We start from the raw sequence: 26,694 nt of genomic DNA, 5'->3' as shown, positions 1-26,694 counted from the left end.
CCAGAATTCCCCTCTGCCATTTGACTCTAACCCATTGTTTCATTGGCCCACACTTATTAAGCCTGTCCATCCCTCATTCATTCATTTGTATAGGAGATGAACTGGGAATGGGGTTGGCTTGCCTTGAGTCACATGGCCTATGTGAATGAAGGATGGATACCTGAGGGGGAAATATGAGTATTTGTTAGAAAAGAGGAAGGAGGAAATAGATGTTGAGTAAGCAGGCAACAATATCAAATACATGGGATATTCTTTGGGGATGGAGTTGACAGGGCTTGTCAAGGGATTGAATCCCGGGAGAAGAGAGGATTCGACAACAGTTCTAACAGTGCTGGCTTTAGCATTGGGGAAAAGGGGTACCCACTGCGATGCAACAGACTAGAGAAAAGATCAGGTTTGAGAAAGATTATCAAGGTTTCTGTTTTCACCAAGTTGTCTTTAAGATACTCATTAGACACTGGAGAGGTGATGGAGTTGTTAGCTGATTATGAGTTTGGGGTTTCAGGGAGAGGCCAAGACTGAGAATAGAGAATCAAATCAGAGTTTGTTTGTTTTAAGCAACTGAGACCAGACAAGATTACTAAGAAAGTATATGGATAGAGCAAGAAGTGGACCTAGGGCAGAGACTGGACCCGTACCAAGATTTAAAAGTGGAGTAAAACAGGAGCCATTAAGGTAGCTAGAAAACTCTAGTCCAACTCTTCAATGTCATATATTTGGGTGGATTGAGAATAGTGCAAATTATTAGCTCACTGCCAAGGGGTGGCAGATGTTCCTTCTTTCAATTTAAGGTTAAGTGTGGGAGAAAAAAGATGGATATCTTTAAAAAAATACAGGGCAGATCTTGACATGCCACAAAAAAAGCATTATTAGTACACTACACAATCTTTCAAAAGAGAGTTGGCTCATTATCATAGTTATCTAAATTAAATATTTAGTGGGAACAGTATGAAGGGACATGGCATCCAATGGCAACAATTTTAATCTAAGGCCTGATGAAAAATACTGACCATTATTACATCTACAATTTGAATTCAAAATGATTTAAATGGAATTAAGTGATTATGGAAAATTACAAAGGAAAAAACCTGGGTTCTAATCCACATCTGACAACTGTTGGCTATGCAACCTTGGACCCTTTCATTTCTTATTTTCTGTGAGACCCAGTTTTCTATTTCATGAGATGTCTACAATAGACAGGCCCTTCCTGCCTGCTTCACAGGTTCACTGTGAAGATCAAAAGTTGAAGAATATCTACTAACTGCAAAATCCCATAAAAATAATTTTCTTCAGCTGCCTGGCTAGCCTAACTTCCTACCAATGATGTGTTTCATCATCCTGATGCCAACTACCAATTTTCAGGTATTCAATGCTTAACAGAGAAAGCCACCTAAACTAAATTTTGAAAACTTATTAAGGACAAAACACTGAAAAACTAGAGGTAACCCATTAAAACCTCTGCCCAATTCCTGTGAGGTTTCAGAATGGTACCTCACCAATTTAAATTCAAGGTATATGAAGTGGCCATACCTCTGGGTACTAATCTGACATTGTCAAGGTGGTATGGGGTCTAACAGTGTCCTTGTAAACCACTTACCAGAATACTGAGAAAATATACATCAGAATATTTCTTCAAATGCTACATTAGTATGGCTGCCTGTGCTTCATTATATGATTAAAACAATAAGTTTTTTTTATAATTTCCAAAGTTCTTATTTTTTATTCCAACTGATCATACAGTAGTTCTGCCTGGTAGGCAAGGCAGATTCATGTTTGTCTTAGTAGGAGAAAACCTATTTATGTTCAAAATCATTTCGAGGCATACCTTAAATTATATTTCAGGTGCCCAACTCCTATTTTGGTGTCAATACTACATCATGTTACATAACTTTTAGATTTTAAATTACTCCACAGTACCAATGATTCTACTTCTAAATAAGTAACACATTCAAGTTTGAAAATATTCCAAATTAAAACTGTATATATTAGCCCCATTCTAAGTCTTATAAGAATCCTTTACCAATCAAATTAAATCTCCCCCTTCACAAAAGTAGATGTAGAAACAGTAATCACTGTGCAGAAACTTAATTGTACTAAATGAATCTGTTCTGTAGTATCTGAGAATATGCACATGTTAACAAAGCATCTTGAGCCCACTTACCCAGTTTTGACACAGACATCATTCTTGTAAGTGTGATCAAACCACTCTGGATTTTAAGAATAATACTTTATCAACTACTAATATTATTAATGGCTCAGGAACTAATTACAGCAATTTAAAATGATTAATATTTTAAAAACACAGGTTTTGAAGGGTCACCTTAGAAATGTCAGTAAATGCCTAAGCTTTCAAAATACAGATGAAATTAAGGTTAAATGTAACTTAAAAAGGAGTACCTTATAAATAAGACCAACATTTAGTCTATGTGGTTTAAGAAAAGTACTGAATTTGGAATCAGATGAATTCTGGCCTCAAATCATTTAACCTCCCGGAGCCTCAGTTAACATTAAAAAAAAAAATTCATTAATAGGAAATTTTTCTGTCTATAATAAAGCTCTGGAAAAATCACAAATAGTATGAGAAAATTAATGACGAGAGTCAAAAGATCAAGACTTCTGAACCAAACCAATATTAGATCAAAACATTTATTTTTTGTGTTACAAAAAAAAAAATAAATCCAAGGAGGTAATGAAATAAACATTTTTTAAGTGTCCCATCTTGGGTTCTCTGCTCTAGAATTTAGTAAACAGTTCAAGTTTAGGTTGCTTCAGCACTTCTGGATGCTACGATGTCTCCATCTTATAACCATGTTTCTCTAGTTCAGCTCTATAAAGAAACACAAAAGAACAACATCACTAGACATTCTTCATGATAAATTAAAGAAACAGATGATTTTTAGAAATAACACAATTAATAAATAATTGAGCTAATAAGCCTAAACATCAATTTAAAATACTACCAAATAGCTTTACTGTAGTCCCCAAAAAGAAATCTATATAAGAAGGAAACTGGATGTGAATCCAAATAATGCTAATAAAATTTTGTTTTCCCATTAGTAAACTTATGTTTTATATTCCTTATTTTTCTGATCTATTTATGGAAGAAATGTGAGGGAATTACTGATATTTTCCAAATACTGTACAATTATTCTGTTCATAATATTTAAACATAAATTTTAAGAATCATTAACCATATGGCTAAGAACACTAGACACTGCTATCAAACTTTTAGAGATTTTATAATTACAATACTGTTATTTACACATAAACAATAAACAGATCGCTTTTCATACTGACATATATACTGCCCTGAACAAATCAAAAATTATTAATCAAATGTAAGGGTGTGAAAATTATTCTGTATTAAATATATATAGGCTAAATATAATAAACAAGTTATAAAATATTAAGACTTTACTTTCCTAACTTTAAATGTGGATAAAAATCTCAAAAATGTATATTGGTATAAACATAAACACTTTAAAAAGATACTTTTTATAATTTATTTTTTCAACCTGAAATTTCAGTCATACTTTGAAAATGTCAACTGCAATTGTTGATCTGCCTTGTATAAACATTTGAACAAAAAGGTTTAGCCCTGTAATCAATATCACTTATTTAAACTACCATTCCAAACATCACCAGCAACTTTTCTGCCACAATTCTGATTTTATAAAAACAGAATTTTATAAAAAGTTCACAATAAAATTATGTGAGGACCAACCTATGATAAAATTGTACAAATGTTAAGCATGATTACACCATTACGTGTAAGATAAAAAGACATTTGTTCTCAAGCATAATTTCGCTTAGACACTATCACACTATCCAATGTAAATGTGATGCAAAACATACATGGTAGGAACGATGTATAATATTTATTATTCATTTCCCCAAACTCCTTCACTTCCTTAAAATCTTTAGATATTTATAATACAAATACTGACCTAAAGTCCTTGAATAATATTAAGGCCAGAGCTTATTCATATGAATCATCTTTGTCTTCTGCTCAGGTGTAGAGGACAGTATGGGCTGGTGGTAAAACACTGGATTAGGAGTCAAGAGATCAGCACAAGTTTCTGACTCTACCGCCTCCTTTGCTAAATTTAACTAAAATGCTTCCTTTGTCCTCTCCTCCCCAGGAAATTAAAGATTATAATACCTGTCTTTCATATGTTTCCTATTTAAAATGGAGATAATTTAAAACTTTCTTAAACAATACTTCTGCTGCGTTTAACAAAATCATTGTAGATTATTCATTTTCTCTTATTTTACAAAAAAAAAAACCCCAAAATTCAACCTAAGATTTAGATAATAAGTCACCAAATCCATCCGAGTTTCTGTCTGTTTGTCTTCATGACAGGAGGTGGTGACCAATTACATTTATAAATTGTTTACAAACACAAAGGAGAGTATGAGATATTTCTCAATTAGCTAAATTCTTAGAAAAGATGAAAAGTTCTTTGGTAGAATTCAGGACTTGTAAGAAACCAAAAGGAAAATAAATGAACACCACTAAGTACAAAACAACACAAAAACACTAATATCATGAGCCTGTTGAATGGAAAAATCCAACAGAGATGAAAAAGTAAAGAAATCCAGCACAACTGGAAAGATATCATAGGGCACATATAGAGAATACACACTATTTGAAACAAAAACAGCAGCATTCCTTTTACAACAAAACAAGAATAAGACTAACAGCCACTAGTAGGCTTCAGAACTCTTATTATCCAAGAAACTACTCTGCTATGTGACATTGGCTATATCTGACATGGTAAATCAGGAATTATTGGCTTTTTGGAATTTTTATGTAAAATGTGATAAAGGTCAAAAAAATCTCATAATCCTACCTATTTCTACTGATACGTACATAAACAAATGTTTCAAAAGCAGTAAAAACAGAATGATCTTTAGTTACATGGAAACATTGCTGGCCTTCTTTGTACTTCTACTTGTTGAAGGTAAATTACACTGAAAGAGAAACATGGAAAGTTTAAGGCTAAGTCCTTGCCAAGGCCATGCAGCTAAATAAGACACAGATAGGGGCTGGAACTCAGGGAATCTGACTGACTCTAGAGTATAAACTGCCTCTCTAAATTTAGATGGAATTAGGACTCAATCATATGAGAAAACAATAAAACATTTTTGGGGAATTCCCTGGCAGTCCAGTGGTTAGGACTCAGCACTTTCACTGCCCAGGCCCGGGTTCAATCCCTGGTAGGGGAACTAAGATCCGAAAGACGAGCGCGGCGTGGCCAAAAAAACGAAACAAAACATGTTCTTTACCATGGTTTATAATACCACATTAAGGGCCTCGATGCATTTTACAAAGACTGAAAAGAACATCTTTGCAGGAGACTTGTTAATTAAGACAGTTTTTAAAAGCAAGAATATAAATGTTATCTGAGGCTGCCTTGTCCAATATGGTAATCAGATGTGGCTATTTATTAAAATTAAATAAAATTAAAAATTCAGTTTATCAGCTGTGTTGGCCACATTTCATGTGCTTAATAGCCACATGTGACTAGTGGCTTCTGTACTGGATAGTGCAGCTTATAGAACATTTCCATAACTACAGTAAGTTCTACTTGACAGCACTAATGATATATCAAAAACTTTGTTTAAAAAAGAAAAACTCACAACACAAATAGGGAAATAAAAAGAAAATTTTCATTCACTAATGGAGGTATCAAGATTTATACACTTACAAAAATCCACAAACCTAAAGGCAGAAACACAACATAGAACATAAGAGCACTGTGGAGGTATACTATAAAACCAACAAGCCACAAAGAATATAAGGATAATGTTCTATTTCCAAAACCAATAAAAAGGCAAGACGCAGTAGTGACAAGAAATCCAATTATCAGTACATTTACTACTAAAAGTCCCCTAATAAAACCAAAGTATTCAGTAATGTCTTGATTTAATTGTTAAGAGAAAAGTGCTATTTTCTGACTAATGAAAAACACCCTCACCCCAAAACCCACTTGGGAGGAATCTGACTCTTCTGAATAGCGAAGGAAGAAAATTCATTTGGCTTCAACTTTAAAAATTTCAAGAAGATAACAAAAAGAAAAAACTGATACATGATTAAAATCAAAACACAAAATAGGGATCAACAGAGTTGTAAGGCCTGAAAATAAGTATTCTAACAGCATATGTTTATAATGAGAAAGAAAAGAAGGGATGCATTAAAAAAAAAAGGCAGCAAGGTTTTCTCTGATGTGGCAAAATAAATAAACCTAAAATAAATACAAAAAGAAAGTGGCAAAAACTTGTACACACAGAATTAATTTAATCCCAGAATGGAATGAGATCTGTAAAAAGAACAAAAAGGGCTTCTGAAAGCCATATATGGCTAAAGAAGAATGAGAAGAGAGAGATCCAATGCTCAGAATAGATTTTAGAGAAAAAGCAAGATTACTGTTCAACAGCTACTGCTCTATCTTGTCCATAAAACTGCAAAAAGAAAAACAACATCATTAAGACAAAATTGAAAATTAAGACAGATGAGATAATTCCAAACTACATTAAAGTAGTTTAAAGTTTCAAGGCCTGAATAATTACATCTCAGAGTACTGAAAGAAGGAAAAAAATGAGAGTCAGCAATTTTGAGAAATCATGGAGAATTGTAAAAGAGCCAGAATAACCGTGAAAGGCAAACTGTACTATGTCCAAAAAGGGAGAAATGAGATGGGTAAAACTGTTATTAGTTTCCAGCAAAATACTAAAAAGTCTTTAGAATGTAGGGTTTTTGAGCCCATAAAAAAATGCAGTTTAGAACAAAAGCTACTGTACCACTACTAAAAATAAATTTTTAAAATTTAGTATAAATTATCTCACTACTTTTTAGAAAAATGTACTAGAGACTAGGAAATTAAAAGATTGCAATAGAACTTCTATATCATGGTTTGAGCAAAGCAAATGATAGTTTACACAGATATCTTTGTGGCCAAGATAGATAATGTATGGGTTGAATCAAAACAAAATTAGGGAGGAAAGAATTATCTACAAATGGTGCTGGTATAACTGGATATCCACATGGAAAAGAATGAAGTTGGACTCCTATTTCACACCATATACAAAAATTCATGCAAAATAGATCAAAGATCTAAATGTAATAGCTAAAATTCTGGAACTGTTACAAGAAAACATAGGGATAAATTTTCATTACCATGAATTTGGCAATGAGTTCTTAAAAGAGTAGATAAATTGGACTTTTGTGCAAAGAACACTACGAAGAAAGTGAAAAGACAACCTAACAGAATGGGACAAAATATCTGTAGATAAGATGTCCCATAAGGGCCAGAATAAATAAGAACTCTTACAACTCAACAACAAGAAGACAAACTTTGAAAATGGGCAAAGGACTTGAACAGATAGTTCTCCAAAAAAGATATACAAATGGACAACAAACACATGAAAAGAAGCTCATCAGTATCATTAAAGAAATGCAAATCAAAACCACAATGAGATACCAATTCATCCACTAGGATGGTTAAAATGAAAAAAAAAGGTTTTGGCGAGGATGTGGAGAGGTTAGAAACTTCCTATATTGCTGGTAGTAATGTAAAATTATTCAGCTGCTGTGGAAAACAGTTTGACAATTCCTCAAAAAGTTAAACAGAATTGCAATATGATCCAGCAATTCCACTAAATCCCAACAAAACCGAAGAGATATTCAAACAAAAACGTGTAAATGAATGTTCACTGTAACACTGTTCACAACAGCCAAAAGCTGGAAACAACCCAAATGTCCATCATCCGATGAATGGATAAACAAACTGTGGCCTATGTATACAAGGAAACAGTATTTAGCCATAAAAAGGAATGAAATACGGATACATGTTACAACATGGATGAAATTTAAAAACACTATACTAAGTGAAAGAAACTAGACATACAGATCATTCATGTGATACCATTTATATGAAATATCCAGAACAGGAAAATCCAGAGACAGAAAGCAGATCAGTGGTTGCCAGGGGCTGGAGGAGGAGAGGAATGTAGAGTGACTGCTTAATAGATATGGTGTTTCCTTTAGGGTGCTGAAAATGTTTTGGAATTAAATACAGATGATAGTTGTATGACATTATGAATATACAAAATGCCACTAAATTGTACACTTTAAAATGATTAATTTTACATTATATAAATTTTACTTCAATCAATTGATAATCAATCAACCAATCATTTTAGGTAGATTTGTACATGAATATGGAAAAATACACTCCCAACACCTCACTCTCCATTCCAGTTTGAGAATCACCAATACATTGGGTCTGAGCACCCTATGATTCTAATTTCTGCTGAGTTGTTCAATATTGATAGAAAATTAACAGTGACAGAATTAAACCTACAAGGATTTAAAAAAATAGCAAATATGCTTCTAGTTAACTACTTTTATAAAGAGACTAGAAAGAACAAAAGTTCTATGCAATTACACAAAGTATTCATGTTTAGAAACACAGGAGATGAGGCAATATATCTTACTTTTCATAATTCGAAAATCTATTTCAAAGGCAACTGCCATATATAAGTTACATATTCCATGCTTACAATTAATACTAAGCTATATAAAAATTTGGCTTAAAACTTACCGTAACTGATTGGAGAAGTCATCCTCTACATTGTCATCATCCCAATTATCCTCCCAGACATGTGCATCTTCATCTTCATCTAAACCAGCCCAGTCTAAAAACAGAAACAGATGCCATCTAAATATTTCTCATACATTATTTCCATAAATACAAAAACTTCAGAAAGCTTGCTACTGAACTCTCTCAATTCAAAACATCTAAAACCATATCTATGAGAAATGGTAATCTTCCTCTTTAAATCTCAATTGATGCTATCTTGTTTTCTCAATTCTTGAATTTGCAGATCTAAAACAGTAGTTAATACAAAAAATTCTATTTGCTATTAAAATTTATTGTAACTTCAGGAGGATATTTACTTTGCTGATAATTTTTATAAGGTCTATTACAAAATCTTTCAAAACACAGCACCAATAACAGAAAAGTAAGTTGAATAGCAGGACGATACCGGCCTGGAATTCAAAACTGCTAAACATAAAAAAAGATAACTCATACTCAGATAACAAAAAGTAAACCAAATATTTTCTTAAACATGGTTGTAAAACTGTGTTAGAGAATGTCCTTATTCTTTAAGACACACATGCTGAAATATTTAAGAATCGTGTCATTTTGTTGACAAGTTTACTTGTAAATGCTTCTGAAATATATTTTATATCATACATATCTATCATACATATGATAGAAATAAAGTAAATATGACAAAATGTTAACTGATGAAACATGGGTGTTTGTTGCCTTCTTGTTTTTTGAGGTATAACTGACATATAACATTATATTAGTTCCAAGTATACAACATAATTTGATACTTGCATACACTGAGAAATGATCTCCACAATGAGTCTAGTTAATATCCATCACCAACAGTTACAAATTTTTTTTTTGGATCAGGACTTTTAAGATCTACTCTCTTAGCCACTTTCAAACATGCAATAGAGTATTAAAAACTATAGTCATCATGCTATACGTTACATTTCCATGACTTATTTTTGTAACTGCAAGTCTGTACCTTTTGATCCCTTCACCCATTACACTCCTCCCATTTGTCCTTTATTTAAAACTTCTACAGGGTTAAGTTTCAAAATTAAAATCTGAGAAAACTAGTTTTTAAAAAACCAGTATGGAAATAACCTCTGGAAGTTTTCCTGATTCCCTCTTCCTTTCCTTCAGAGATTAGGTCCCCTCTTTTGTGTGTATCTATCACAGCACCTACATACTGTACAATCATATTTATCATTTTATATGCCTATGTCCATTACTAGTATCTGAGCTCCTTAAGAATAAAACTCTTTTATTTACCTTTGTATTCTTAAGCCACAACAATACCTGTTGTGCATATGCACGACAGTTGGTTGTGAAAGATGCAACGAACTCTAAATCAGACCTTGTGTTTTTGCTTGATCCCTCCCCTCCAAAAACAGTAAGCATGAGTTACACATGCTCTTAAATGTGTCCTAGTAGCTTCATCTTAGTAATTACTTATTAGAAACATGGCTAAGAACATTTCGATCTTTTAAAAAAAAAGAAGTCAATAAGAAAAGGTATGATTTAGGCTTTTCTTATAAAGCACATATAGATTTAAAGGTATTCAACAGTGGTTCATATGGGTATTATATTTGTTACATTATGTATCTAACAAAAAATTTTAAATGCCATATGTCAACATCATGATTTAAGAATATAAGAAAGTACCTCCATTTACCTGGTCCCCCCAAACCAGAAATTTGGGAGGCAGCTTAGCTATCCTTTCTCCTTCAACTCTCATAACCATTCATTATATCCTTTTGATTCCAGCTCAAGAATCTACAGAGTTATAGTCTCCTCCTCCCTATTCTTGCTGCCACGATGTTAATTTAGGAGGGATTATTCCATACTTCACGGACTATTATTGTGGTCTTTTTTCTGTCCCCTCCTCTCTAATCTTCCAGTCTGTACCCTCTTCCACTGATGCCCAAAATGACCACCATTCCTGTAAGTAACTATGCAAAACATTCAGGTAGGAAGCACATTTTATTAAATTTGCAACTCTAATGTCTATAGCTGAGTACTGGGCACATAGTAGACACTCAAAAAGATGTTGAGTAAATGGAACTACGTTTCTCAAGATCCCTTCCTCTGAGTGGTCAATCTCAAGAAAAAGAGGGCAGTGTGTGGTTTCAGTGAAGTCAAGAGTATATATTTCAAGATGGAAGAGAATAACAATATCTTGTATTATGAATGAGTCGTGTAGAATTCTCAACTGTATTTACTCTAAGAATACTTTTGAGACTTGCGATCATCTGTTTGAATGCTCCCTGAAGAGAGATCATGCGGGAAATTTCTTTAAGATATTAGTGCCTGAAAAGATGAAAGTTTCTCTTAGGCAATTTATTTCAGGTTGCTAGGAAGCTCAGTCAAATGTATACTCAACTTTAATCATTGGTATAGGGTAGTGAATGTATATTCATTAATAAAAACTTTCAATAATCAAAAATACTGATTTTTATTGGCCTAAATGTTCTTGTATCTCCCAGTAATATTATTATTCTCAAAAAGGAAATATTGTAATGATCTAAATTCAAATCCTATACTATTCTCTGAGGTCCTCAACAGTAGTAATACTTAACAATACTAAGTATTAATTACATCTCAAAATTAAGTTGACTGGGCTACAGATATCCTTACATGTTCTCCTTTCTTATAGAAGTACCTTTCAAACTGAAAATTTTTATTCTATTTATGAATCTACCTATAGTTTTTAATGAGAGTAGATTAAGAAGTTAAAGTAAAGGAAATCACATTTAGGATTTCCTACAGTCTACGGAAGAGTGATGAGAAAGCTAATGCAACCAAATTTTTAAAAATAGTATATCTGGAGACTTCCCTGGTGGTCCAGTAAGTAAGACTCCACATTCCCAATGCAGGGGGCATGGGTTCAAACCCTGGTCGGGGAACTAAGGTCCCGCATGCCAGCCGGTGTGGCCAAAAAAAAAAAAAAAGAAATTAAAAAAAAGAAATAAAGATAGTATATCTACTTCCAAAGCTAAAGATAAAAAATATTTCTGAACTTTTATAAACGAGCAAAGTGACTTAGTTAAGTCAAGAGTTAATCATTAGGTATAGGGCTAAAACAGTACTGTTATTCTCATATTGCCATTGCAATCAATAATAAACAGTTTAATATGTACATTGTTGTATACAAATTTTCTTTTTGTTTTTCTAAGAGCAGAGAAATCTCAGAAAGAAGGGAACTACTTTAAGGCAAAAATAAAGGGGGCAGAAACTGAAGCATTAAGTATACAAGAGAGGAACATTATGTAAAGATGGTACAGGTTGCAGGCTAAGATCAGATTTTAAATTAAAAAGGGGCTCAAAAAGTAGATGTATTTCCCTAATACTAAATCATCAAGAATCAACTACATGATTTTAATTCTTTAAATTAAAATTAAATAAAACACTTCAAATCATAGAAATTCAGATTCTTGTACCTTGAACTTATTATAATGGAAAACTGCAATCCATTATTCCTTTTATAGCAAGTGAATCATGCTATTCCTCCCCATTCCCTCCAGTCTTCCTATAACCTACAGTTCTGAGCTATCTAATAATATTAATGGACAGCTTAGGAGTTTTTGTTTCTTGATTTGTTTTAATGACACTAAACATTCCAGTATAAAAAATTCACATAAAACTATTTCATTAAAACAATGCAGCAAAGTTTGGCTTTATACTTCAAGTTTTTATAAAATGGCTAAGACTGAAGATTATTTAAAATTACAGAATTTTGGAAACAGAGAAAGCCTTAGAGATCACTGTACAGCATACCCCTCTTTACTTTGAAACCACCACCATTATCACTACCAAAAAAACAGAAAGTGAAGACTGTCTTACAAGAAAATATTTATTAACTTTTTTCTACTGTTATTTCACAACCTCAAATCCTAGACTTTAAATATACTTGGGTTGAGCCTAGAAATAAGAATTGTCAAATGAAATATTTGTTTCACTGGTATTTTAAGGAATCTTTATAAAGATATCTAATAGAGCTTAATGTTCCACAAAATAATTTGAATACGTTACGACTGTATAATATGCTCTTGAGTAAAGAAGGTGACATAACTCAAGTCACAATTGAACTTTAAAGTTCTAAGACACCAAGCCTCATATCGGCCTGAACCACTTCTAACTAACCAGTTTCCTAAATTTTTAAGGAAATAAATTGTCAAAAGATTCAAGTTAGAAATATAAAAAACAAGAATATTTATTTCACATTTCTCTGCTAATATTGTAAGCCTACCCTTTCCAGAACAATAAAAATACAGGGCCCACAGGACTTTTAATCTGATTATGGCTTGATTCAAAATGTTGATTTCAGGGAATTCCCTGGTGGTCCAGTGGTTAGGACCCTGTGCTTTCACAGCTGAGGTCCCAGGTTCAAACCCTAGCTGGGGAACTAGGATCCCACAAGCCACATGGTACGGCCAAAAAAAAAAAAAAAAGTTGATTTCAATATTGTTAATACTGATGTCATTCAAATACCTTCAAGTTGACTTTAATTCTTTTAACTTTAAGAGACTAAAAAAACATACTTGTTAATTTGTACCCTACTCTCTCAGAGAATCTAGAACAAGAAACGTAACAGCTTCAATAACTTATTTTGTAGGAGGTTCAATCCTTAACTCCATAAAGGCTAGGGAAAAAAAAAACAATCAAATTCTTTATGTAATATGGGAAATACGAGTTTGAACACGGTCTTTTTTTGTTTCTGTTTTTTTGTTTTTGGCCTCGAGCAGCATGTGGGAATTTTAGTTCCCCGACCAGGGATTGAACTGGTGTCCCCTGCAGAGGAAACGTGGAGTCTTAACCACTGGACTGCCAGGGAAGTAAGTCCCTGAACAGTATCTTTTTCAAAATTTTAAAACTAGTACAATTTTTAGCTTATCAAGTTGAATTCTGATGATCATTTAGCATAAGGATCAAGTATCTCTCCCTCTGGTAACAACCATCTCATGTTACTTTAATGGCAAGGAAAGGAAAGGGAAGAAGGTAGAAATAAAGTCCCAAGAAAAATAAACTGGCTCATGAATGGAGGGAAAACAGTATTATGAGCAAGATTTTAGGTAGAGGACTTCCCTGGGACACGGGTTTGAGCCCTAGTCTGGGAAGATCCCACATTCCGCGGAGCAACTAATCCTGTGCGCCACAACTACTGAGCCTGTGCTCTAGGGCCCGCGAGCCATAACTATTGAGCCCACGTGCCACAACTACTGAAGCCAGTGCGCCTAGAGCCCATGCTCTGCAACAAGAGAAGCCACCGCAACGAGAAACCCGTGTGCGCATTGCAACGAAAAGTAGCCCACGCTTGCCGCAACTAGAGAAAGCCCGCGTGCAGCAACGAAGACCCAACACAGCCAAAAATAAATAAATTTATAAATTAAAAAAAAAAACGATTTTAGGTAGAACACACACACAAAAAGATTCATGACAGTAGCTCTGTATTTCATTCGTATTATTATACAGTATTTCACAATTATGACACTACTGAGCATACAAAGACAAACGAAAATCTATAATCTATTTTAGGTGGAAACTTTAAAGATTTTCTTTATTAACTACGAATGTACTGAACTATATTACGTAAAATGTTTAAGTGATAGGGTATAACATCCCCAAATTTATTTCCAACACTTATAAGTCCTCCGTATTATACATGTTACAATATATATAAACTACAATATATGTAAACTCAACTAAATGAAGGGGAACATAAAAAACATGTGACTGTTGTAATCTCTGGATTTGGCAGACTTCTCTTGCAAAACATCTCTGAACTGTGTTTTACTTTTCAATTATAACACTGCACTGTTAACCATGCAATTTTATTTAATCACTTACTTTTAAAGCATTAAACCCAGAAACAGCTTTTTTTAAAAGGGCAAAATAATAAAATCAAACAAGGATACCTGATTTATGTCTAATGTCTTCCTTCAATACGTAGATGACTATAAAGTACACACTTTATCTTCAACACTAAATGCATTGCCAGGATTGTGATTAATCATTTAAATAACCACAGCTGTGTTTACTTCAGTGTGCAGGCCTCCAGATGTGTACTGGTAAAAAAAATTACCATATTTTAAGAAGTCAGAATTGGAAATAACCAATAACAGATGCCTAATACATAAGTGTCTAGCAATTCTAAATTATTTGAGACTTTGCCCCCAAATTTGACTTTGTTCACATCTGCCAGTGAGAATTACATCTTGGACTAGCTTTAAATGTCACAAACCTGAGTTACCAAAAATCCCACATACTTCATCTAAGTATCACCTTGACATTTAAGTGTGAAAAATGGTTCTCTCTCAATGCTTTTAAAAGTACTTACTCTCCCCCACCCTCCAACATACCTTCTGAAATTTCTAAAAAGTATAAAGTATACCACTTTGGAGAAAAGTAAAGAGGAAATTCTATTTATACCAAATAGGGTTGCTAACGTTCTACTTTAAAGCGATTTTCAGGAGCATCAATCAAACTCTCATTCATTCCTTAACAGTAAAGCTACTCTGAATATAAATAAACTAATCTCCAACAAAGTTGCTTCAAATAAAAAATATGCATATATATACAGAACATTACATGAAGAAAAATATAAAACAAACAAAGGAAAGTTCTAAAAAGTTCTAAATTGTACATTCACCGCTATAGGTGAAACAGGAATAGCTGCAAATAGCACCATTACACTGATAAATATGATAATAAAGCCACACTAAATCTAGTCATTCTGAGATAAATTTACACATGTTCCTGCTTAAGCTGTATAAAACAGATTAAAATTTTTTATAAAATTTCATTTCTGTAAGTTATGATACAAAAACATCTATATACCCTAGAAATCTAATGTCTATTCAGTGGCTAAGAAATCACTACTAGCATAGCACCATTGTACTATACTTATATTTTCTCCAACAAGGACCAAACATGTCCGTGGGGTACTTCAGAGCAAACAACCAAAAGCAACTGTTAAACGATGTTGCTACCAAACTATTGGTGAACTTTCAGTTGTTTGTGGTTCTGAGTCTGAAACAGAGGTCCAAAATGACTTATACACACACACACGTATGTGTGTGTGCATATATTTTATATCAGAATGATTCCACTACAAACATGCTGACTTTGGTTCTCTTGGTTGATTAGTGCTTTTATTTCTCTTTAATTCTATAAAATTCCTCAAAGCCATTAGTTATTCTAATCTTTTCCAAGCACTCCTACACTCATACTGATTCTCTCATTTTGATCCTCCATATTATTGAGGCAAGAGTATCCAATGTAGAACACTTCCCTGGTGGCACAGTGCTTAAGAATCCGCCTGCCAATGCAGGGGACATAGGTTCAAGCCCTGGTCTGGGAAGATCTCACATGCCGCGGAGCAACTAAGCCCATGAGCCACAACTACTGAGCCTGCGCTCTAGAGCCCACGAGCCACAACTATTGAGCCCGCGTGCCACAGCTACTGAAGCAAGCGTGCCTAGAGCCCGTGCTCCGCAACAAGAGAAGCCACTGCAATGAGAAGCCCGCGCACTGCAATGAAAAGTAGCCCACGCTTGCCGCAACTAGAGAAAGGCCGCACACAGCAACCAAGACCCAACGCAGCCAAAAATAAATTAATTAATTTTAAAAAAAAGAAAAGAAAGAGTATCCAATGTGAACTCAACCATCGGTCTTCCATTAATTATGCAAGTGCAAAATCACAATCCCTGATTTCTTACTATCAAAATAGCTGCCAAAGCTCCCTTGTAATTCTTGCATCACTCTTCCCTAATAACAACCTATTTCAGGCCCTGAGTCCTCACCTAAGCTATTTCAACAATTTGCTAATTAGCTTCCCTGACTTTCTATCCTTTCAAATTCTGCTGGGTTAATTTTTCCTAAATTGCCTACTGCCTAAAGGAAACATACACATATCAAACAAACAAAACCCTAAGGATCAAGTCCAAAGTGGTCATTTGGCTTAAAGCTTTCCATGATTAGGCCCCAAACTACCTGTGTAATTACAACTACTATTTCACAGCCAAATAAAATACACATACACATTGATCTTCCACCTCCAAGCATCTACTCCTCTTCCCTTTTTCTGGAAACCCCTTTCCTACACTTCTACCTTTTGAAAGCTCTGTTCAAATGTTGCGGCCTCATGCGGTACACAACTGTAAATAATTTCCCCTTCTTTTCAGCTGCTGTTGCACTTTACTATCAGTGGTTTAATCCCCACACCACCACCACCACCACCACCACCACCACCACCACCACCCGCTTCCACTGGAAGGAAACCAAGTGAAATCTTACCCAGAAACCCAACAGAAAAAGACAGTCAAAAGCAAAGGTGTTCTGGTTTACTTGGGTGTGGGGAGAGAAAGGCTTGGAGTGCCCCCTCCTAGCATAAGCACTTGCAAAATACTAAAAAGCTCAAGTCTGGCATGAAAACTTACTGATCTCCATTGACATTTATATCACTAAGTCCAAAGACAAATATCTACCTAAAGAGTCAAATTTGCCTCTGTGCAGCCTCTAGTTAACTTTGTCCTTGGTAAGTTATTTTGCTGAGCCCCAAGTATAAAGCTGTCATAAGGCTGCTATGAGGATTACATAAAACAATGTACCTAAAGCGCTTTGTACAGATAAACGGCAGCTAGAATCATTCTCACTCTGCACCTTTCAGTGCCAGATGTATAGGGAGCACTCTACAAACATATATCGAAAGAATAAATCATTTATTATGGGCTAATCACACCAAGGAAACTTAAGGGGTGATGGAGGTAAAAAGAGAAACAGGTTGCAGAATAAAGATACCATTTCTACCAAGCATTACATCAATAACAGAGCACAAAACTGGAAAAAAAGATATCTGGTAAATTTTTAATACTTCAGAAGAGTGTAAGTATAGCTTTTGAAACTTTTATTTTCCCCTCATTGTTTTCACTGTTCATGTCTTTCAATGAGTTATGCTTAAAAACAACATTACTACGTAACAATGAACACCCGTCACAATTGCTTAATGCTTCTTCATTCTATTGAACTAGTTAAATAACTAATCAAATAGTTTTTCAAAGTAGTTTTTACTGTTTAATATCCTGAGTCACACCACTCACAACCCCCTGGCAAGCACTAATATCTTGATTTGGGGGGGGGGTTCATTCCACTGTATCTCTTTATACCTCTTGTACATTTGTATGCATCCTTAAACAATACATACTATTGTGTTATGTATCTTTATATTTTATATGAATAATCAAACTATTTTTTAAAGTACTTTTGGAAAAACTTTTGACAATATTTTTTAATTTATAAGTTTTTAATATTAAAAAAATAAATAACCCTCAAGCTCAACAAGCTTAATTTTGGATACATCTAAAATTACAAAATATTTGTTGAAAATGGTTCAAATTAAATAAATACCAAACATCATGCAAAATCCAAATCCTTAAGTAGATTAGGAGGGAGAAAAAAAGGAGCCTAATGTTCACAGAATACCAACTTTGTGCCAAACTCTATGCTACACATTTTACACATATATCATTCTTATGGACTGAATGTCTGTGTCCCCCAATCCTGAAATTCATATGAGGAAGTCCTAACCACCCTCAATGTTATGGTATTTGGAGATGGGGCCTTTGGAAGGCAATTAGTGTTGCATGAAGTCATGAGGGTAGAGTCCTCATGAGATCAGTGTTGTTATAGGAAGGGAATCCAGAGAGCTCCCTTTCTCTACCTTGTGAGGACATGGTGAGAGGCAATAGTCTGCAAGCCAGGAAGAGAACCCTCAGCAGGTACTGAACAGGCTAACATCTTCATCTTGCACTTCCCAAACTACAAATTGTGAGAAAATAAATTTCTATTGTTTAAGCCACTCAGTCTATGGTATTTTGTTATGGCAGCTCAAACAGACTAATACAATCATACAATCGTTACATGACTCTGATTATTATCCACAAATTACATGAAGGAACTGAGGATTAAGAAGGTAACAATTAAAGGAAAAACGCAATGGTCCATCTTGCTCAAAGAAATCAATCCAAATCAAAATGATGCGATTCCATTTTCATCCCTCAGGTTTGTAATGACTAAAATGTTTAATATGGAGTGCAGGTAAAAGGTGACCTGTAGGTGGAAATTTGTGTAACCCTTGTAAAAGGTAATTTGAGAATATGTCAAAATTCAAAGTGCACCTGGTCCTGAATGAGGTGTCAGAGCCCAAGCAGAGCCAGGAAGGCATTCCTGTGGAGGGGCAGTGTTGTGTGGTTGGTGTGTCATAGCCAGGACAGAGTCAAGAAACCATCCAATGCTGGAGTAAGGAGAAGTGACAGTGGCCTAGCATAAAATGTTGAAGCCTAAGTGAGATAAGGAGGGGATCTGTGGGTGTAGGGGACAACAAACCTTGGTTAGGGAGGAGGATAACATAATAGACAATGACCCAATATTTACAATAATGGGAGCCAAGTTTCTCACTGCTGGGGAAGAAAGTTACAAATATGGAAAGGGAAAAAACTAGAATGAGCCCTGTGGTGTTGAACTGTAAATTAGAGATACCTATGTGAACTCATGGTTTTATACAAACACATACATAAATAGATGTATATATGTACATACATTTGTCTATTTCCTATTTCCTTCCATTGACAGCATCCCAAAAGCCATTAGCACAACTGGAGGTAAGATCTTACTTTCCAAATACCATTCTCCACTGAAAGCTATGCACCTTAAAGGAATGGCTGATTCCAGGACTGGAACAGGAAAAGTATAAGATTAGCTTGGAATACCTACTTGTGTCAGAATGCTAGGAAATGCACAAAGAATGATGGTGACTTGTCAAAAGGTCACAGAAGACAGCTTGATGGGATTCCCCATGTACAAATTGGGACAATCTGAATATCAAAATAAATAATAGCAACAAATTATAACCCATCGAATGAGAATTCATGAGTCTATATTGATATAAATACACAAATGAATAAATTGAAAGTTTGATAATGAATGGAAAACTGTGGTTACACAGTTTCAAAGTCCCTCCTAGTAAAATATCTATTACAAAGGGAAAATCAGTAATCTAACAATGGAAAAGTCTCACAGACACTACCTTAATAAAGTTACCATCATCAGCAATGGAATAAATGAGAATCATGTTCCACCTGACAGGATGCAATGGGAATACAGCATCACTACTATGATATTCCCACCAAGGTGCAGAACCTAAATCGAATCATATATAAATGTGAGCCAAATCCAAGTTGAGAAACATTCTATAACTGGCCTGTAATCTTCAAAAGTGTCAAAATCACAAAGCTCAAAGACAAAGAGACCTGCTGTAGACTAAAGAAGACTAGAGATATGACAACTGAATGTAATCCATGATTCTTAATCAAGACATTATTAAGACAACTGAAGAAACCTGAAAAGGACCTATGGATTAAATGACAGTAATATATCTGTGTGTTAATTTCCAATTTTGATGGTTGTACTGAGGTTATGTCTTTGTAGGAAATACACATTAAAATATCTAGGGGTGATGAACATCAGGCTGGCTCATGGAAAAAAAGGTTGTTTGTATTGTACTTTCAATTATTCTGTAAGTCTGTAATTATTTCAAAATAAAAATTATATTAAAAAAATTAAAATGAACCTGCCAATTTGATCTGGCAATTTCCTAAGAATTTATCTTATAAACAAAAACAAAGATGTAAGATGTAAGAATATTTGCTGCAACATATTCTGTAACAGAAAAAAACAAAACATAAAAACAAGCAAACAAAAAACCTAAAACCGGGGCTTCCCTGGTGGCGCAGTGGTTGAGAGTCCGCCTGCCGATGCAGGGGACACGGGTTCGTGCCCCGGTCCGGGAAGATCCCACATGCCGAGGAGCAGCTGGGCATAGCGGCTGAGCCTGCGCGTCCGGAGCCTGTGCTCCGCAGCGGGAGAGGCCACAACAGTGAGAGGCCCGCGAACCGCCAAAAAAAAAAAAAAAAAAAAAAAAAAAAAAACCTAAAACCACCTAGATATCAATAGATATTTATAGATTATTTATTGTGCATACAATAGACTAGTAGAACACAACTATTAAAAAGCATGAGGTAGATGTTTATATTAATGTGAACACACATCTAAGATATATAATGTAAAAAGAAGAAAAACTGTATATGTAATATGGTCCTTTGTGAGGATATATACAAACACACACAAATAAATATATATATGTATACATATATATAAATTCAGGAAGGACACTGAAAGAACTGTTTAACAGTGATTATACTGGAGCATAAGTAATGTTTTTGGGGAAAGTTGGCGAGAAACAGTGCTTTCACTTTTTAATTTATACCTTTTCATAGGTTTAAATTTTAAATAAGCAGTTACTTGTACAATTATCCTACATATTTTGCTGCAAAAATATTTTAAAGGATTTAAGTAACTAGTACAAGTTGACAAGTTAAAAACTGATGCACAATGAGATACCACTGCACCTATCAGAATGTCTAAAATTAAAATGACCACGTGTTGACAAAGACGTAGAGTAACTAGAACCCTTATACACTGCTTGTGGGAATGTAAAATGTATAACTACACTGGAAACAGCTTGGCAGTTTCTTAAAGTTGAACATAAACCTACTGTAACGCTCAGTCATTTCACTACAAGGTGCTAAACCAAGAGAAATGAAAGCATATGTTCACACAAAGACTTCTACATAAATATTCACAGTAGTTTTATTTGTAAGGGAAAAAAAAAAGGGTAATTGGAAAAAAAAACAGGAAATGACCTAAATGTTCCTCAGAAAGTGAAAGAATAAACAAATTGTGGTATAGCCATGTAGTGGAATATTTCTCAGCAAGAGAAAGGAACAAGCTATTGATAAACGCAACAACATGGATGAATCTCCAAATAATGATGCTGGGTGCAAGATGCCTGAGGAAAAAGATACTGTCTGACTCCATTTATATAAAATTCTGGAAAACGCAAATTAATCTATCATGTCAAAAGGAGATCAGTGATTTTCTGGGGATGGGAAGGGATGTGGAGAGGACTGACAGGGAGAGATTATTATAAAGGGACACGAGTGAACTTTTGGGGGTGATGGATATGTTTGTTACCTTTTTGGTGGTAATGACTTCTCTGTTGTATTCATATTCTACAACATATAAAATTGTGAATTTTGAGGGAAAACAAAAAGTTGATGGATGGTGGATTTTGAACCTAGGTCTGATCCTAGATTCATCATGCTTCATGCTTATTCATGCTTATTCATTCATTCATGCTTATTCCATCCTGGAGCTCAAAACTTTTCTTCTTGCATATGATTACCATGAATGGACATCGAATAGGCACTTTATCATTCATTATATCTATCTTTTTTCTTAAAAGATTTTAGTAACATGAATTCTTCATTTCTTGCTACCACCATGCAACTAATTTAAATATGTGACATTATTTATTTATGTGTCCACTATATTACATTTAATAACTGAAAATACCAAAGCCCTTTTGGCTCTAGGTAAACTGACTAGTACAGTATCTGACATAGTCAGTATTTAACTAAGATTCTAAGGAACTCTTTTGTTGAGGATTTAGTCCAGTTGGTATCCAATGTTCACATAAATATTTCTCAGTGGCATTTTTCACAGGACAATTCTTCCTTGTGCAGGACTGGTCTATGCATAGCAAGTATTTAAAATCCTTGACCTTTACCCACTATATGCTGGCAGTTATTTTACTTTCTCACTTGACAAGTGAATGTGATATCCAAAAATACTTCCTTGGTTAAGAACCACTATAAGATGTCCTACTTTGTTAGGCACAGGCGAGAGTGCCTCAGTTATTCCAGAATGCTAGCAGCATTAGGGAACCACCAGCCTGCTTCAGATAACACAGCAGTTCCAGTGATTATAGAAAAATTATAAACTACTTGGTATAATAGTATTCTCTTGTAAACACCATTGCTTCTGAAGGCAAACTCAGGTTCATTTTAAATATTCTTTCCCTCAAAAAAAGGAAAGAAATCTCTCAATTCTGGCATAGGAAGAACAGAATAAAAGAAATGAAAGGCCCACTTGTTCTTCCCATTTTCACTCTCATCCACTTCTAATTGTAAGAGAAATGAGATTAATGAAAATATTTTAATACCTTTACAATATATGTCTGATTTGAAAAATTGTTTGAAGTTTCAAATAAATTATAGAGTATTTCAGTTTTAGGCCCCACCCTACTACTATTAACCTAGCTGTATGATCTTGACAAGTTCTAGCTTCTCAAGACTTTTAAGTTGCTTTCCAGTTCTAAAATTCTAACCATGCCAAGCCTCCAAAATTATATTAAATCATTCCCAAAACGTTGAATGTCTTCCAACAAATCTGATAGTCAATGAGTTTAAACAGTCAAGAAGTTGCAGAATTCACAAAGATCCTAAACATGATTTTTAACAGTTCCTACTTAATGACCAGATCACACACCCACCAATTAGAATTGAGGAACTGCCAATGTAACACAGATCCACAGTCCAAATGATAAAAAAGGAGCATTTGTTTCTTTGCACCTTCAGGAAATCACCCCACACGTCACACCTCACACTGAAGAAGAGCTATTCAGAAGAAACAATGAAGTCTCCATGAAAACGCATTATCTTAGTTTCCTTTTCAAAACAGAAATTCTCCTTCCTTATAATGATTGAATTGACATCTTACCAAACAAGTTCTTATCAGGAATAAGATGTAGCAACAACACCCTCAAAAAATATACAATTCTGTAGTCAAACCAGGGATACATAATTTCAGTAATGCTTTCATGTAACAGGCTCTTAACTGCAAGCTACCCTAGACAACGGACATCATTCACTTTCTGGAACACAGAGACCCAATGGGCCACTGAAAGTAAGACCTCCTCTAGATTGATTAGATGATTACAGGCAATTTTAAGTTGTATCTACTTGTGAGTTTGTCAATGGCATAGTCACCATAAAGACAATCACAAGAAAAAGAATCTCCAGAAAAGGCAAAGGACTTGGTAATTCAGGGCACTAAAAACTGATCTGAAAACTCAAATACTGAAAGATTCAAAACAGGCCAGTTTCAAAGTACTGCTTCTCCAACTTTACCTGTCTGAATTAAAAACCAGAGAAGAAACACACAAAAACCTAAACAAGCAAAAGCATTTCAAATGTTACTGCTCATTCTAAATAGAAAATCTCCTGAATGAATGAGGTTCTACATATTCAAACCAGAAGATGACAGATTTTCTGTAAGGTGACCAATAAATGGTGAGTTACTTATGATAATAAACCAGTCTGTTGTGGGAGGCCTGTCTTCAGAAAAAATATTCTTTGCTTTTCCTTTTAACTTTAATGAGATTTTTTTTTTTTACTATGTAACTACCAACATTTTGAACAAATTGATGTTCCCAACATAAACTTAGTACAAGAATTACATATTCTGCAAAAGCTGATGAAATGAAAGTTGCTGAAACATCATATGTATCATCAGGCCCAGTTATCTTTAGATCCTTTTTAAGCAGTCAATTCTCGACTACTTATTTTAAACACAGGTTCACTCATTCGACAAGCATTTACTGACCATCTACCATGTGCCAGGCACTTGGCTAAACGTTAGGGATTCAGGTTAAAGTTTGCTTGGGTTGGGGACTCAGAAAGACCTATCAGATCCTGACGACCACTTAATGGCAAGCTTTTAAAATCTCTGAGCCTCAGTTTCTTCAGAGATCTGATAATTAGACTATATAATGTAGATAAAGTGCCTAACATGGTATCTTGTATATGATAAACAATAAATGCTAACTATATCAAATATGAAGTTTGCGTTAGAAGCAGATCCTGATCTCAAGCCAGTTTTTTACTACATAGCTCACTGTTGGAGGATTATGAACCAACTTGAAAGTGAGATCAAGAAAACATGTCTGCACAGATAAATCCACTACCAAAACAAAAAACAATCCCCACAATACATAATGAATCCCAGAACTGAAAATAGATGTGCTTTGGGTTAGTTTACGAGTTTGTGTAGTATGTGCTCCAAGGTCTTCTTCCACTAAACAACCCAGTACACTATAAATAAAAATAACAAATGTTACAGCTTTGTGGCTTTATGCACAGTAGGATCATGAGGGAGTACAACTCAGGACCATTTTGGTGAAGCAGTAACTAATGTAACAGATTTGTAACCATTAACCACAGTTCTCTTCCTACACCTTCAGAAAGGTCACCCAATAGTAACCTCCTTTTCTTATAACATAAATATTTACCTTACACATAGCAATTAGTTGATAAAACCAACAATTCTGAAACCCTGATTGGCAACAACGATCTAACAAACAGAAGCAGTACAGCTAAAGAGTTTTAAGAGTGCTAGTGTCAACTGGGCCAGGTTCCCAACATTTCTAGCCAGTTACGTGACACTGGGCAAGTTTCTTAACCGTTCAAGCTTCAGTTTCTTTATCTGAAAAATGTAAATACCAGCTCCTACTTACTAGGCTTGTGAAAATGAATTAAGTTAATAGAAGCAAAATACTCAGACAAGCAACCACCCAAACAATGTTAGCTATTTGCTGGTACCTACAATGAGAAAACTAAAGCTCCTCTCGGTAACCATGAAGCTAATAAAAATGTAGACGTTTTACGGTCTTATAAATACTTAAACTTATGTTAGTTTGAAGTTAAGTGATCAAAAATTAATGAGGAACAAGAGGAAGGCAATAACGGGAATTAAGCCCTAACACCTGATCCTCCCGTTCTACTTAACAGGCTTCATATGTTAAGTCCTAAATGTAGGCAGCATCGGCCTAACTAGGAACAACAATTTAATTCTGGAAGGGTTCAAAGCAAAGGAAGACTGCTAAAACTAATAATAATAACAATAACAATAAATAAAGGGAAAAGGGATTATGTAGACATGAACGAGGTGGCGGTAACCGGGCTGAAGAGGAAAAGGCCCCACCATCCCGGACACCGGGCTAGGGAACATGGGTCCCCGTGGCTCCTCCCAGTGAGGAAGCAGAAGGCATTTAGCCTCACCGCTGAGGTGAGTCCCACCGTGACACCTCGACCCGAAGTCGGTCGTGGAGGGTCGCGCGTGCAGAGCCTTGAGAGTCAGTAGCGGGGGTCCAGACTTCCCGCGGGTGTCTCCCGGCCGAGCCCTTCCACCCGCGCCGCCTCCACTCGGAGGCCTTAGTCACTGTCCGCGCGGCCCAGAGGCCGCGGGCGAGCCGGTTACCTTCTGCAGGGAACTCCTCGAACTCGTCGTCCTCCTCCAGCAGACCCAAGTCTACCGGCTGTTTTTTCTCTGACATCGCGACCCTCCGCGGCCAAAACCTCTCAGTCAGTAAGAAAGTTAGACCTCTCACTTCGCCTTACCACAGCCCCCACCGCCGTTGCAGCCTCCCAGGCCGGCTCTATCATAGAGACGCGGGAGAAGAGCAACCGGATAGCGCGAGGGATGCTGGGATACTGGAGGTCCGCCCAGCGCTTCCTGCGGGTTTCGCAGCCCTTCAGAGTTAGCAAGGTGGATTATTTTGTGCGTTTACCGTCTTACGCGGACCCTCTGACTTGACAAACTGAGAACAGGGTAGGTTTCCGTGACAGGAAAAGACTCATAATGTGTGGGAAAAAACCCCACCTTTACTTGGTTTAGGCTGAGGGATGAAGTACCGACTAAAGTTCATTAAAAGCCTGCCAAGTGCCAGGCCCTTAAATTAGATTAACTCCATCCTTAAACCAGTTCCCTAAACATGGTATTAAATGTCTCCACATCACAGGAAATTCAGGTTCAGAAAAAAATAGCCTACGTCACTGAGGTACTGCTAGACAACCCAAAAGCAGATTTGTTTGCCTGACTTTAATCTCCAAGCTTTTCCATTGTTCAGTGTTCTTCTATCTTGCGGTTAAGCTGTGGTAAATAACCTGTTAAACATTGTGCTGCGTGTGTGTGTGTGTGTGTAATAACTAGTTTAGAGGTTATTATAATACTGTGTAAAACTCGATATATGTAACATTTTATGGTGTTCAAAATAAGTCATTTTGAATATAGTTGTGAACTACAAAAAACTTGACATGGTATATGTATATAT

At 35.2% G+C, this 26,694-nt stretch overlaps 1 protein-coding gene across 1 annotated transcript; it reads right to left on the bottom strand.

Annotated features, from left to right (window-relative positions):
- Positions 1–2,784: 2,784 nt before the first annotated feature.
- Positions 2,785–25,917, bottom strand: SEM1 (SEM1 26S proteasome subunit). Its single transcript, XM_065884375.1, has 3 exons — positions 25,842–25,917; positions 8,607–8,700; positions 2,785–2,827 (listed from the first exon to the last, which is right to left on the bottom strand). The coding sequence occupies exons 1-3, from the start codon at positions 25,915–25,917 to the stop codon at positions 2,785–2,787; spliced, it is 213 nt and encodes a 70-aa protein (XP_065740447.1).
- Positions 25,918–26,694: the final 777 nt, after the last annotated feature.

Source organism: Phocoena phocoena, chromosome 9, assembly GCF_963924675.1.
Source record: "Phocoena phocoena chromosome 9, mPhoPho1.1, whole genome shotgun sequence".
Classification (NCBI taxonomy): Eukaryota; Metazoa; Chordata; class Mammalia; order Artiodactyla; family Phocoenidae; genus Phocoena; species Phocoena phocoena.
Note: the sequence above shows the minus strand (reverse complement) of the source record. Positions and strands in the feature narration are given on the sequence as shown.

Excerpts from the sequence above, each read along its gene's own strand:
- SEM1 (XM_065884375.1), bottom strand. The coding sequence starts at position 25,917 with ATGTCAGAGAAAAAACAGCCGGTAGACTTGGGTCTGCTGGAGGAGGAC. Across the intron at positions 8,701-25,841 it reads CGAGGAGTTCCCTGCAGAAG|ACTGGGCTGGTTTAGATGAA; the intron begins GTAACCGGCTCG and ends TTCTGTTTTTAG. Across the intron at positions 2,828-8,606 it reads GACTTCTCCAATCAGTTACG|AGCTGAACTAGAGAAACATG; the intron begins GTAAGTTTTAAG and ends GTTTCTTTATAG.